The 16,283-nt window shown below is 39.9% G+C and overlaps 1 protein-coding gene across 27 annotated transcripts in view; it reads right to left on the minus strand.

The window, feature by feature from the left end:
* The window catches only part of RIMS2 (regulating synaptic membrane exocytosis 2), a 608,892-nt gene that overhangs the window by 414,903 nt on the left and 177,706 nt on the right, over positions 1-16,283 (minus strand). For all 27 annotated transcript variants that reach the window (XM_059874470.1, XM_059874473.1, XM_059874468.1 and 24 more), the window contains one exon: positions 15,630-15,940. In XM_059874470.1, coding sequence (XP_059730453.1) covers positions 15,630-15,940 — 311 coding nt within the window. The remainder of the gene's footprint in view (positions 1-15,629; positions 15,941-16,283) is intronic.

Consider the following 16,283-nt stretch of genomic DNA (forward strand, 5'->3'; position numbering starts at 1 on the left):
TCTTGAGAAATCATTGCAGTAAAAAAAGGGATCTCTTAAACCCCACCTTACAACATCATCATGGAAATTAGAATTCAACGTCTTAAATTTTTTCACACAGCATAGAACAGAGTAGGTATTCAATAGATGCTGGTTTCCTTTAGAAAACTAAGGATTGAAGCTCTAAGTACAAAATGGAAGGCATCAACAGTGAGCAAATGAATGACTTTATCACAGCTATATTTCAAAAACACGATTCTGAAAATAAAGTAGAATATGTAAAAAAAAGGCAAATAAACTGAGAAACAGGAAGTCAGAAAGCAAGACACAGGTAATACCTAAACAGAGTAGTAACAAAGGTGGAACTGACCAAAACCTTTATAAATAGTCATTGAATATGAAAATCAACAGGGAGAGGATTAGGAAGTAGTATCTAAGTATCTTAACTTGGACAGAGGATGCCTGGTGGTAAAACCAGCAGGATAAGGGAATGACAAAGAAGCTGCTACTTTGGGAGGGAATAGACACAGATTGAAAATACATTGTGAAAGTATCTGTGGAACAAAAGCTCAGACTGTACAACCTGCAGATGAAAATACAAGTCTGGTAGATGAAGACCTCAGAACAGAAGATAAACATTTTGGAAATAAACATCATATTCGAATATGAAAGGCAATGATAGGCAAGAAGTCCTATATCTCACAATATCAAATGCCAACTTAATCCTCATATTAGTCTATCAAAAGTTCAAAGTGTCCAAAGTGAAAGTTGCTCAGTCCTAGGCGACTCTTTGTGACCACATGGACTGTAGCCCCCAGGCTCCTCTGTCCATGGGGATTCTCCAGGTAAGTATACTGGAGTGGGTTGCCACCCCCTCCTTCAGAATCATCCCAACCCAGGGATCGAACCCACATCTCCCGCATTACAGACAGATTCTTTACCAACGGAGCCACCAGGGAAGCCCAGAATTAGTCTATAACCAGCTATTTATCTAGTTCAGGTGGAGTGATCATAGAATTAGATTTGCTTTTGAGAAGTACCTGCGCCATCTGGTGGCAAAAATAATAAAAACAGATTAATTTGTAATCATTCAAATTACTTGTCATGTGGTTTATCAATAGCATTTCCAGCAATAGCATTTCGAAGGAAAGGATCTTTCATTATTCATTTCTATCATAACTACTATTTCTCTCCTCATGTTTTAGTATGGCCACTAATGCATTCAAATTATATAACTGGAAGAAGTATTATTGGCAAAAACATAAGCTTCCAATTCTCCAGGACTTCACCACTTCATAATTCAGTCACTCCATAGTCTAAATACTCCATAAGACAGCTAAGTAACTATGAAATTAATAGTATTACTAAAGTTCATGTTGCTTTCAACAACTAATAGTGTGGATTGTTTAAGGAATAAAATGGCTTTTTAAAACTAGATATATGCTTTGAACAGACTTATCAATAGAACAGTATAGAATATCTACACTGTAAGATATAATTAAATATATGGTAAAATGACATCTCAAATCAGTGGAAAGGACCAATTATTTAAAATAAATATAGAAGTCAAAGGAGTAATCGTGAAAAAAAGCCAGGTTGGATCTGCATTTCACATCATACTTCAATACATTTCAGACAGGTCACTATTTCACAGTTTAAAAATAAAATCATAATAGCTTTATAGGAAATCATACTGATAATTTTTTTTTTTTGAACAAGAGAAAATCACACAAAATTTAATAGCATGTATACATGGATGTGCTCAGTCGTGTTCAACTCTTTGTGACCCCATGGACTATAGCCTGCCAGGCTCCTATGTCCATGGAATTTTCCAGACAAAGAATACTGGAGTGGATTGCCATTTCCTTGTCCAGGGGATCATCTCAACCCAGGGTTCACACCCACATTTCTTAATCTTAGAGAGATGAGGGCCACAACAAAGGATTAGACACTTCTCCATTAAAAATATATAAATAGCCAATAAGCACAAGGAAAGATGATCAACATCATGAATCGGGAAATGCAAATCAAAACCACAGTGAGACCAAAGTTCACACTCACTAGGATGACTAAATCAAAAAGACAAACACAAGAACTGAAACGTATGTCCACACAAAAACTTGCGTTACAGTATTTTTCATAATAGACAAAAAAGTGGAAATAATTCAAAAGTCCATCAACTGATGAAGGGAAAAGCAAAATATTGTATATCCACACTCAGTCATAAAATGAACAAACCACCAATGCATGCTTCAACATGCATCTTGAAAACATCACGCTAAGTAGAAGAAGCCACACACGAAAGGCCACATATTGATTCTTCTTATGAAATGTCCAGAACAGGCAAAACCACAGAGATCTAAAGTAGATCAGTGGTGTTAGGGAGCTGATGGCAGGGGAGGATGGGATTGACTGTTCATGAGTTCAGAGTTTCTTTTGAGGATGATGGAAATGTTCTGGAATTAGACAGCATTAAAGGTTGCACAAATTCATTAATATATTAAAATCCACTGAGTTTTATACTCTGAAGGGGTGAATTTTTTACAAGTGAATTATATCTGTTTGTTTAAATATAGAGACTCATATAAGAAAAATACTCCAGTATAAGATGCATTTATGTTTATATGAAAAAGAGAAACATAGGCATAATCATAAGATAACAAACTGGGAAAAAATACTAGCAATCTAAGGAAAACAGAATTCCAAAATAACCCCTGAGATTCCCACGACCCAGTGTACATACCTTGTTATCCCCTGCCCTTGAGAGCAGACAGAACCTGTGAATATGATGGGATTTTACTCCAGTGATCAGGCTACATCATATGACAAAAGGAAGGTGATTCTTTGTATATGAAGTACCTACTCAGCCTAGTCTAAGTTAATCAAAAGGAAAATTATGGAAGGTGGGCCTGAGAGTTTACAGAGGTCAGAGAGAGAAGTCAGAGAGATTCAGAGCAGCATAGGCTTTCTGTTGGTGTAAAGAAAAACTGTCACGCTACAGGGAAGGACAAATGGCAGGGAATAGTCAAAGTGTTAGTCACTCAGTCATGTCAGCCTCCTTGCAAATCCATGGACTACAGCCTGCCAGGCTCCTCTGTCCTGAGATTCTCCAGGCCAGAATACTGGAGTAGGTAGCCATTCCCTTCTCCAGGGGCTCTTCCCAATCCAGGGATCGAACCTGAGTCTCCCACATTGCGGGCAGATTCTTAACCGTCTGAGTCATCAAGGGGAACAATGGGTAGCCTTTAAGAGTTGAGGGCCTCAGTCTAACACCTAACTGCAAGCACTGAATTCTGCCAACAGTTAGTGAGGCTGGAAAAGGTCCCTGAGCAGCAGAGGACCTACAATCCCAGTCAGCACTTTACCTGCAGCCTAGTGAGACTCTGAGCCAAAGATCCAGAATAACCTATACCCGGATCCAGTTGAGCACTTCTGCACATGTTTATTATAATGCACTATAATTTTACATAAGTCAGACTGGTAAAGGTCAAAGTTTTATAACATTGTACTGGCTAAAGAATTAGAAAATAAGATTCCTAATAATTGTGATCCAAGTCTATGCCCCAACCAGTAACACTGAAGAAGCTGAAGTTGAACGGTTCTATGAAGACCTACAAGACCTTTTAGAACTAACACCCCAAAAAGATGTCCTTTTCATTATAGGGGACTGGAATGCAAAAGTAGGAAGTAAAGAAACACCTGGAGTAACAGGCAAATTTGGCCTTGGAATACGGAATGAAGCAGGGCAAAGACTAATAGAGATTTGCCAAGAAAATGCACTGGTCATAACAAACACCCTCTTCCAACAACACAAGAGAAGACTCTACACATGGACATCACCAGATGGTCAACACCGAAATCAGACTGATTATATTCTTTGCAGCCAAAGATGGAGAAGCTCTATACAGTCAGCAAAAAACAAGACCAGGAGCTGACTGTGGCTCAGACCATGAACTCCTTATTGCCAAATTCAGACTTAAATTGAAGAAAGTAGGGAAAACCACTAGACCATTCAGCTATGACCTAAACCAAATCCCTTATGATTATACAGTGGAAGTGAGAAATAGATTTAAGGGCCTAGATCTGATAGAGTGCCTGATGAGCTATGGACTGAGGTTCGTGACATTGTACAGGAGACAGGGATCAAGACCATCCCCATGGAAAAGAAATGTAAAAAGCAAAATGGCTGTCTGGGGAGGCCTTACAAATAGCTGTGAAAAGAAGAGAAGCGAAAAGCAAAGGAGAAAAGGAAAGATATACCCATTTGAATGCAGACTTCCAAAAAATAGCAAGAAGAGATAAGAAAGCCTTCTTTAGCGATCAATGCAAAGAAATAGAGGAAAACAACAGAATGGGAAAGACTAGAGATCGCTTCAAGAAAATCAGAGATACCAAAGGAACATTTCATGCAAAGATGGGCTCGACAAAAGACAGAAATGGAATGGATAACAGAAGCAGAAGATATTAGGAAGAGGTGGCAAGAATACACAGAAGAACTGTATAAAAAAGATCTTCACGACCCAGATAATCACAATGGTGTGATCACTGACCTAGAGCCAGACATCCTGGAATGTGAAGTCAAGTGGGCCTTAGAAAGCATCACTACGAACAAAGCTAGTGGAGGTGATGGAATTCCAGTTGAGCTATTTCAAATCCTGAAAGATGATGCTGTGAAAGTGCTGCACTCAATATGCCAGAAAATTTGGAAAACTCAGCAGTGGCCACAGGACTAAAAGGTCAGTTTTCATTCCAATCCCAAAGAAAGGCAATGTCAAAGAATGCTCAAACTACCGCACAATTGCACTCATCTCACATGCTAGCAAAGTAATGCTCAAAATTCTCCAAGCCAGGCTTCAGCAATACATGAACCGTGAACTTCCAGATGTTCAAGCTGGTTTTAGAAAAGGCAGAGAAACCAGAGATCAAATTGCCAACATCCGCTGGATCATGGAAAAAGGAAGAGAGTTCCAGAAAAACATCTATTTCTGCTTTATTGACTATGCCAAAGCCTTTGACTGTGTGGATCACAATAAACTGTGGAAAATTCTGAAAGAGATGGGAATATCACACCACCTGACCTGCCTTTTGAGAAATTTGTATGCAGGTCAGGAAGCAACAGTTAGAACTGGACATGGAACAACAGACTGGTTCCAAATAAGAAAAGGAGGACATCAAGGCTGTATATTGTCACCCTGCTTATTTAACTTATATGCAGGGTACATCATGAGAAATGCTGGGCTGGAAGAAGCACAAGATTGCCAGGAGAAATATCAATAACCTCAGATATGCAGATGACACCACCCTATGGCAGAAAGTGAAGAGGAACTAAAAAGCCTCTTGATAACAGTGAAAGTGGAGTGAAAAAGTTGGCTTAAAGCTCAACATTCAGAAAATGACAATCATGGCATCTGGTCCCATTACTTCATGGGAAATAGATGGGGAAAGAGTAGAAACAGGGTCAGACTTTATTTTGGGTGGCTCTAAAATCACTGCAGGTGGTGACTGAAGCCATGAAATTAAAAGATGCTTAGTCCTTGGAAGAAAAGTTATGACCAACCTAGACAGCATATTGAAAAGCAGAGACGTTACTTTGCCAACAAAGGTCCATCTAGTCGAGGCTGAGGGTTTTCCAGTGGTCATGTATGGATGTGAGAGTTGGACTGTGAAGAAGGCTGAGCGCCGAAGAATTGATGCTTTTGAACTGTGGTGTTGGAGAAGACTCTTGAGAGTCCCTTGGACTGCAAGGAGATCCAACCAGTCCATTCTGAAGGAGATCAGCCCTGGGATTTCTTCGGAAGAAATGATGCTAAAGCTGAAACTCCAGTACTTCAGCCACCTCATGCAAAGAGTTGACTCATTGGAAAAGACTCTGATGCTGGGAGGGATTGGGGGCAGGAGGAGAAGGGGACGACAGAGGATGAGATGGCTGGATGGCATCACTGACTCGATGGACATGAGTCTGAGTGAACTCCGGGAGTTAGTGATGGACAGGCAGGCCTGGCGTGCTGCGATTCATGGGGTCGCAAAGAGTCGGACACAACTAAGCGACTGAACTGAACTGAATAACTGTGAACCGAAGTATAAATTGGTACATTCTCTATAGTAAACAATTTGCCAATGCCAAAAAAAAAAGTTTAAACTGCACGTATTTTTTGCCCAAGTTATTCCACTTGGGAATTTACCTTACAGATTTACTCTTGTACAAGATTTTATATATACACATATATGTGTATCCACATATTTATAAGATTATTTATTACAACAGTGTTTGTAAACTAAAAAATTTTGGCAATAACCTAAGTTTCCATCATTAGGAACTAAATAATTTTGACACATCCATTAAAAATAATGGTGAAATGGGAGTTCCCTGGCAGTCCTGTGGTTAGGACTCCACGCTTCCAATGCTGGGGTCCAGGTTCAGTCCCTGGTTGGGGAACTAAGACCCTGCAAGCCATGAGGCAAAGCCAAAAAGTAATAATGAAGCACAGTCATTTATGTATTGGTAAACATATGTTATTAAATGAAAAAAGAGACATAGAATACTATATATATGCTATCATTTTAAAGGAAAAAACATATATTGTCGTTGTTGTTTAGTGTATCCAACTCTTTTGTGACCCTGTGGACTGTAGCCAACCAGGTTACTCTGTCCGGGATTTCCCAGGCAAGAATACTGGAGTGGGTCACAATTTCCTTCTCCAGGAGATCTTCCTGAATCAGGGATTGAAGCCATATCTCCTGCATTGGTAGGCGGATTCTTTACCACTGAGCCACCAGGGAATCCCATAAATATATACACATATATAATATATATACATATATTTTATATGTAAAATAATGTATGTATGTATTTATATATGAAGAATATATTATTGTATTTGCAGAGAATAGGTATAGAAATGCATACAAAAATAGCACCAGTGTTTGTAGAAGAAAAAGAAACTGAGTGGCTAGGATATGGAGTAGGTATATAGAACTGGGACATAACACACAGAAGAAATACACTTTGAAGCATAAGACAATCTTTCCCTATGACCTCAGAAGTTTTCAGATTTACTCAAAAATCAAGAGTCCAAAACAAGATTCAAATAAAAAGTGTGGCTGATTATAAACTGTATTTTAATTAGCACATAAACTGTATTTAATTAGCATACATATTTTTCAAATAGCTATCAAAGCTATCTCTATAGAATAATTCAATGAATCTAGAATAATACTAGGTCATTTAGGAGAAAATAATTTCTAACACTTGCTGATAAATTAAAAATAAATTTAATCTAACTTCACTAACAAGTATATGCTATGAATGAGTTCAGAAGTTGCTCTTGATTTTGCAGCCAGTTTAAGAGACCTGAAACATAAAATGCTATTTATATCCTTTTAGACTGGGTAATATTTTTATGGGCCACTGGCAAGATCAATTTTGATACTGAATGTCAGAACAAAATGCACACAGCCCCTCCTAAAATACTCTTATATATGTACCATTATATAGTTAAATGTTGAGGCATTTTAATAGGTTTCAAATGGCAAGAATTTATACTTCATGCTCTATCTCAACCCTAAGTAGCATAAATCCCAGTTCAACTATGCGTTATCTTAGACTTTGTAACTGCATTTTCATAGCAAAGTTTTGTTTCCTAACTACTCAATCTCTCTACATCACTTTTCTTTAAGTTAACTTACCATATAAATCCCCAAGCATTATGTAAAATTATGATAATATACTGGTTTTCAATATGAAGGCTACTACAATATTCCTTTCATTCATTTGTTCAACAAATTTCTATTGATGGTCGTCTTTCCTACCACACAGAACAGCTGAAGAGTAAAAACCATTTTGGAAAGACACAAGAAAGAACAGTTAGGATGAGAAGTAGAGAAAAGACAGTGAGATAAGAGTTTGTAGAATTTGAATCCATAACTCCAATTGTTCATAAAGTTTATCCTCATTCTTTTCCTGGGGTTCTGTCAGACATCCCCATGCCCTTATAGATCAGCCTTCTTTTTCCTTAAGCTATTTTATTATTCCATTCATTCAGGTTTTCAGTAACTGTTCCCCGAGCACATTGATACTGATTGTTCAGTCGCTAAGTCGTGTACAACTCTCTGCAACCCCATTGACTGTAGCTCACCAGGCTTCTCTGTTCATGGGGATTTCCAGGCAAGTATACTGGAGTGGGTTACCATTTCTTTCTCCAGGGGATCTTCCCATCCCAGGGATCAAACTTCCATCTTGGGGCAAGACAGGTGGATTCTTCACCACTGAGCCACCAGAGAAGCCCTTCACTAAGCACACTGTATCAATTACTGTGTAAGGCGCTAGGACTACATTGATGAAGAAGATACCTGACTCTTACATCATGAAATCTGTTTAATTTGTTCATTTCCTCCCTTACTTTTTGTAGGGAAAATTTTCAGTGTCTTATAGTTGATAACCACCACTTTCCAAATTCTTTTTAAAAGGTCAACACTTACCAGTGCAATGGCGTTCTTATGTTAATGAAGCCAGTAATTTACTTTTTGAGCACAAAGAAACTTGGAATTCAAAATAAATAAAATTAATCTTAAAGCAGTCATTTCATGTAAAATAAATGTTTCTCAAAATGACATGTAAACTATACCATCTATATATGTATTATTCTGTGATTTTCGGTTCTTCTTAAAATAACTATACTAATTTTTGAAATAGATGCTTTTCCACCAGATATTTTGTTTTCTGCAGTGATATATTCAGTGACTATGAGCCCCCTAGTGGATGGCAAGTGAAACAAAAATTTTGTGCGGGTTATACACAGTCAAACACATTTTCAATTTTTAGCACCTTGCTGATGAAGTACTCATTGCAAAAGCTTTTTAAATTACCAAATAATAAAGTATATAAACATTTACACATTTAAAGTCTACAATAAATGACAATACCACTATATAAAAAACATCCAAACTGTAATCTAAATTTTCCAAAGACTATGCAAACTTTGATTTCTGCATCTCAAATGCCAAAGAATGAGCCATGACAAAGTTGGTTTATAACCACAGGGTAAGTGGGACAGTGATATTAAATACTTCTCCCACCACCACCTTTCAACCACACTTCATTTTGTCCACAAGCGCTTACATCCTGTCCTTGAAAGAGGAATGTTAACTATCTTATGTCTGAAAAGTTGGGGAAAAGATAGACTGTTGCTGGCTGTATTTCAGATCAGAACTTTGTTAACTGCACATATGTTCCACACAGAATTAAATCATGTCAGAAGCTAAAAGTATAAGGTGGAGACCTATCAAACTCAAGCCAGTTTATAAGGCAACTCAATGAAATATTTCATATAAAAAAATCCAGGATAAAAGCCAACCTGTGCAGGCTGCCAGGAGAGCAGGTGCAAACTGGACTGTCCTGGGCAAACTGGCATATATTGCAATTCCATTTATGTCTCTTAAATGAAAGAAACTTGACAATGGTTCAAGTTTAATTCAACTGAAAACAGAAAGCATTTACTCTCACCAGCAGAGTAAATGAAGTAGAGGAAGTATACTCTCACCAGCAAAGTATTTGAGATCAGATTAGATCAGATCAGATCAGTCGCTCAGTCATGTCGGACTCTCTGCGACCCCATGAATCACAGCACGCCAGGCCTCCCTGTCCATCAGGGTTCTCCCTCTGAACTCACCAGTCTCAGAGTTCACCCAGACTCACGTCCATCGAGTCAGTGATGCCATCCAGCCATCTCATCCTCTGTCGTCCCCTTCTCCTCCTGCCCCCAATCCCTCCCAGCATCAGAGTCCTTTCCAATGAGTCAACTCTTCGCATGAGGTGGCCAAAGTACTGGAGTTTCAGCTTTAGCATCATCCCTTCCAAAGAAATCCCAGGGCTGATCTCCTTCAGAATGGACTGGTTGGATCCAATTGCTCCAAATCCTCACAGATGTTAAATGATATCATGGTTTTCATTTTTGTTTTACAATTGTAGCTTTTCCAAGTGAGTGCATCTAAAGTGTCTCATTGTTGTCTTGCTTTGCATCTTTCAAATGAATAAAGACAGGACATTCTCCTTGTAGTTTTATCAGGTTAGCAGCCATTTGTGCATTTCTGTCGTGAAGAAAATACTTTTTGCACTTTTAGGGCTTTTGTTTTGTTTTTCAATTGGGCTGTGCCTGGCCTCTCAGTTGTAGCATGTGACTCTTAATTGCAGCATGTGGGATCTGCAACCCAACCTGGGATTGAACTCAGATCACCTGCATTGGGAGATTGGCGTCTCAGCCTCTGGACTAGCAAGGAAGTCCCTTATTTATATTATTTAAAGGTAAGTGTTCTTTATATTTCTTTTTCAGCTACATGTATTGCAAATATTTTCTCTGGAAATTTCTTAAAGTTTAATTTGGTTATACATTTTCTTAGTATCTTTTAATGAACAAAGTTTTTATTTTGATGATGTCTAGTTTGTCATTGTTTTGCCTTTTATGGTTAGCACTTTCTGTGTTTATCTATGGAATCTTTGCCTATATCATGAAGATAGCCTCCTCTGGTTCTTCCTAGAAGCTTTATAGTTTTAGCCCAAAGCAAGGTCACAATGATTTTCTTCTACATTTTCTTTGATAAGTTTTATACTTCTAATTTTTATTATTATAGCTATGATCCATTTTTGGTTATTTTTATGGTAAAAAAGCAAGCTTCAAATTTCATTTTTAAATGGATATTCACTGTTTCAGCACAATGAGACTTGTTTAAAGGACAGAATACAGTCTATCTTCTTACTATTCTTTGTACCACTAATAAGAATGAATATGCTATTGTTGTTTGCTGGATTGTTCTGTAAATATCAATTAGGTCAGGTTGATTGATACTGTTTTTCAAGTCTACTATATCTTTGATGATTTTCTGCCTACTGGTTCTATCAGTTATTGAGAGAAGGGTATTTATAACTCCAGTCACTCCAATCACAACTGTCAGTCAGTCAGTCAGTTCAGTCGCTCAGTCGTGTCCGACTCTTTGTGACCCCATGAATTGCAGTATGCCAGGCCTCCCTGTCCATCACCAACTCCCGGAGTTCACCCAAACTCATGTGCATCGAGTTGGTGATGCCATCCAGCCATCTCATCCTCTGTTGTCCCCTTCTCCTCCTGCTCCCAATTCCTGCCAGCATCACAGTCTTTTCCAATGAGTCAACTCTTCTCATGAGGTGGCCAAAGTATTGGAATTTCAGCCTCAGCATCAGTCCTTCCAATGAATACCCAGGACTGGTCTCCTTTAGGATGGACTGGTTGGATCTCCTTGCAGTCCAAAGGACTCTCAAGAGTCTTCTCCAACACCACAGTTCAAAAGCATTAATTCTTCAGCACTCAGCTTTCTTCACAGTCCAGCTCTCACATCCATACATGACCACTGGAAAAACCACAGCCTTGACTAGATGGACCTTTGTTGGCAAAGTAATATCTCTGCTTTTTAATATGCTATCAAGGTTGGTCATAACTTTCCTTCCAAGGAGTAAGCGTCTTTTAATTTCATGGCTGCAATCACCATCTGCAGTGATTTTGGAGCCCCAAAAATAAAGTCATCCACTCTTTCCCCATCTATTTCCCATGAAGTGATGGGACTAGATGCCATGATCTTAGTTTTCTGAATGTTCAGCTTTCAACATTCATAATTCTGAATTATGCTTCCCCATAATGTGTCAGAATTCTACTGTTCATTTGGGCTAGTCCTTTGTCAGTGAAAGAAGCATCAAGGGATAATATTGAAAGAAATATATTTGTTTTTACCACCTTCTTCAAAGATTAGAGATATGCTTCTAATTTCCCTACAATGGTGAAGTAATTACTCATAAATTTGTTGGGTTTATTTTTAACGTCCATAACCTCTTAACAATATGCACTCCAAAGCTTAATAATCTATTATGTGATCCAGGCTTCTAATATTTCCTTTTTTCTTCCTAAACCTAACTTTCTAGAGTCCAAAGGAAACTATCTCATTCAGCTATCGAGTTTTTGAAGGAGTCTGCTTCCATTATCCATTTTATTACCGTTTATTCATTTAAAATCCTAGCTCCATTGGTTATCATCTATTTTTTTCATCAAAGTTCATATACTTTGATCATTATACTTGCCATTTCACAATTTTTCCTGATTCATGAAGTCCTTGTGTAGCAGACACTGCTGCTGTCTCAACCCACATTGCCTTATTCCTTCACTGTTCCCTACATAGTGATGCTTTCTTACTGTATTTGTAATATTCTGCCTGACTGTTTTCTCTGGCACAGGAATATGCTTGAGCAATGAGTTCCAGAGAGTTAATACCCACCAGAAATAGTCTTAATCCAACAACAAAGGAAAGTTATGGATAAATACCCGCAGCCTCCTTACCCATTGCATGGGATAACTCTGTGAAATGATACTTTGTCTCCCAAAAGTACCAGTAAGATTGAGACACAATTGCTAAGAGGTTAAGGTCTTGAATGCATCCAATATTGTATTGCTTCCTTAACTGGATCATTTCCCACATCCCTACAGGCAATGCCTTGGATTGCCTTACGTATAAAAAACTACCTGCTCTTAAATTTTTGTGTCCTCAATCTAAGATGGTCCTCTAAGCTTAAAATTCCTGAGTTCCTGAGATTTTGCACTGAGACGTGTTCACAACATACCAGCCATGAAATCACCACTGTTTTGCCCAAGATAGGATTTACACTGTCTGTTTCACTTTTGCTAGTTTTCAAACAACCAGCACAGCCATCATTTCATTATTTTCCTAAGATGTAGCATCACCAGGGTGATGGCTTCAGGCATCTTCTAAAGTGACTCCCCCTGGAAAAGGAAACGGCAGCCCATTCCAGTATTCCTGCTTAGGAAATCCCATGGACAGAGGAGCCTGGTGGGCTATAGTCCATGAGTTCACAAAGAGTTAGACACGACTTAGCGACTGAACACCAACAACAAAGTCACTCATAGTTACCTTACCTGTCATAATTGAGTGCTCATGGAATAGAGGCAGGCGTGCCTCAGCTAAGCTGGACACAGAAGGGGCGTGGGTGATGGGGCTGAGGGCACGCCTCCAGGGGCATGTCTGCTAGAGGCAGGCAAGGCTCTGAGAGCCAGCAGAGGAGTCGAGATGGCCAGACTCCAAACAGCCATGAGCCTGGAGGGTCATGGACACCAGGGGACAGGTCTTGCTGGTAGCCAGCCTGGCTTGGGTTCTTCCGCCTCAGCTGAGCACCTTCCCCACCCTACAGACATGGAGGATCACAGTCCTCCAGTTCTCAGCCAACGCTCCCCTCTTTTTGATTTCGAGTCTGAGCTTTTCCATTCCTGGCACCTGGCGGGGTGTCCAGCCAGAGAAGACTGACTGGGTGGCAGACAGAGGTTGGAGGGCATCACCATCCTACACTGGGTCAGACCTCAGGCCAGCGGCCAAAGTCCAGGCTCTGCAGAAAGATAGTTAAGAGCTGTCACTGTGAAAATGGGCGGGGGTCAGCTGTCCAATCCTTGGGTCAGAAAGATCCCCTGGAGACGGAAATGACAACCCACTCCAGTATCCTTGCCTGGAGAATCCCGTGGATAGAGAAGCCTGGTGGGCTACAGTCCATTGGGTCACACAGAGTCAGACACAACTGAAGTGACTAAGCAGAGGCAGCAGGTGTCCTCAAGTTGGAGGGGGATCTACATCACAAAACGTAAGTCAAATTCTGTTACTAAGAAACTCCTACTGAGCAGAATCTGATGTTAACTTTAAAGGAGAGATTTGTTCCTTGCCTTCAAATTGTAATGGGGGCAGTGTGGGCAGGCAGCCCTTAGCACACCACTCTTACCTGGCCAGCGTGTGACCATTAGCACAAGACCCTTAGAGCAGTGGCTAGAGGTCCCCTCTGCCAACAGTCAGACTCCAGTGATCCTCCAAGCAGAAAGGGCAGTGAGAGGTGGGTTGTGCCCTTTGCCCCAGGTCCTCCTGGGCCTCTGGCCTGGGGACCAGCAGATGAGCTGGGGTGGCTTGGGACAGGCTAAGGGCTGTGCCCTGCCAAGTTCCAGAGCCCCTGCCAAGTCTGCCCAGTGGCTGGGCCCAGGCCTTTACCAATGGCGGGGGCAGTCTCCATGAGTCACAGTCCATGGAGGCCTCAGCACCTGAGTATGTGGATACTGTCATTAAGGTAACAGCTTCAGTCTGTCCATTTAAGTTTCAAAACTGGTACAGCTTGATCAGTTGTCTACCCCTAGGAGGTGGCCAGAGGTCGGGATTAAGTTATAAGAACACCGTACACCATTACTTCAGGTCCACCTCTGTGGTTGGGGCTCTTCTCAAAGAAGGGCAATTGTTGTGAGCTGGGAATTAATCTGACTGGCATTTGCCACAAATGATTCTCTCCAGTTTAAATGAAAAGCCTGCAGTCCTGGGCACTGGGTTCCCTCAGTGATGACGGCCACGCAGGGTCTGGGGACCCATTCCTGAGAGCACTGCCAGCCTCATCTGCCAGGCCCGGACCCCGGTAGGAAGACCTAGACCGGGTGCTGGATGTGAACACTCCTGGGCAGGGTAACCAGCCCCCTTCTCTTAGCCAGGGCCTGGAGCTCACAGAGCAGAAGTTGAGACTCGGGACCTTGCCTTTTCTTGTCAGAACAGAGAATATCATTTGTTTTGGTGGAGGTTTGTGGGAATATTCTTACCCAACCATGATCTGACCTCAAGAACAAAGGATCTGACGCTAACTACACCCCTCCCTCACCTTTCCTATGAAGGGCTTTGGTGAAAGCTTTTGGGGTTCTGAGGATGTGAGCCACCTGTCTCCTCTCATGGCATCGCAATATATCTTTCTCTGTTCCAGACTCCAAAGCTTTGGTACTATTTGGCCTCACTGTGCGTGGGGCACACAGACTTGCATTTTAGTAACACTCAGAACCGACCATCCTGTAAGCACAATTTAGATTTGTGTTTCAACAAATGCATGACTTTATAGTTGTTCACATGTAAATGCATCTGCCACTTCCAGATAACATAGTGTGAACTAGATTTTTTTTTAAATTGTCAGTTCAAACAGAGGAATATGGTATAGAAAAATAATCTTCCCAACAAAACTTTTCATTCTCCCTTTCCAAAATTAGGAAATCTAAGACTCATAAACTATTTTTAAAAGTCTAACACTTTGAACATAGAGAAGCCCATTGAACTGAGCCAAAGAGTTAATAACAGAGTTAGTCAATGGAAAAATCAAACTATGAAACCCTTTCATCAGCTGGAAAACCATTTCATGCTTCAACCTGAGGTAGAACCTTTGGAAACGTGATTAATCTTCCCTATTCTCTCAATTCCTCTTCCAGTTGGTCCCATCAATCCAACCTCTCCAAAGTGTCTTAAAAACCATCTCCTTCATTCCCATTGCTCTTATGCCCATTTGTCTTTCCTGGGATCATGACCTCCTACCAAGGCTCCCTGTTTCATTTCACTTCTTTATTCTGGAACAATCTGACACTCCTTCATCAAATCTACGACTGTTCAAACATATAAGAGCTCAAGTCCTAACATCACTTTCAGCATTGCTACAAAACATATGGACATTTACATTATATTTAGACAACTCATTTGTTGCCTAAACATGTCATGTATTTTTATTTCTGTTTGGAATGAAGTTTAAAAATAATATTTACCTAAAGATTAAGCAAAATGTTTACCTGTCTGAAGCTACGTCACTGGCAATTTGGTGCTTCACTCCTGACCCATTTTTAATAGAATCCTGTCTTGTGAGCCCATGAGATCGACTTTTCTCCACTGCAGGTACAGATAAGTCACCTGAGGGTCCTTGGAACTGGGCCTGCTCATGCAGTTTTGCTTTCTTCTCCTGAGGCGCCTCCTCATTCCGCAGTCCTCGGAGAACCTTTTGATCAGGTTGCTGTGGTGTATTAGATCCACTATTATAAAACCATGCTCCGGATTTAGTGAGGATTTCTTGTTGTTTTCGGCACAAATTACATACCCACATAACCTGCACGTGAATATACAGGGAAAAGAAATTAGTGTTTCCAAAGTTAAAAGCAAGTAAAAAGAGAGACAACAACTCAAGCTAATATATATATATATGTATGTATGGTCATTCTTTCTAAAGTTAAAACACAATCCAGATTAACTACTATTGTTAATTAAATTACGTATCTTTTAACTCTGTCAAAATAACTATAATGAAATAGACAATATTTACTGGCAGTAGAAATACCAAACTAGAATGTATAATTACTATTTGTTTCTTTGTATTCTTTAATTGCTTTTTATTTAAATTAGAGGCATAATAAAATACACAAAAAATGGATTTTGAGGCTAGAAAAAATTGG

This window comes from Bos taurus, chromosome 14 (genome assembly GCF_002263795.3).
Source record: "Bos taurus isolate L1 Dominette 01449 registration number 42190680 breed Hereford chromosome 14, ARS-UCD2.0, whole genome shotgun sequence".
NCBI classification, from domain to species: domain Eukaryota; kingdom Metazoa; phylum Chordata; class Mammalia; order Artiodactyla; family Bovidae; genus Bos; species Bos taurus.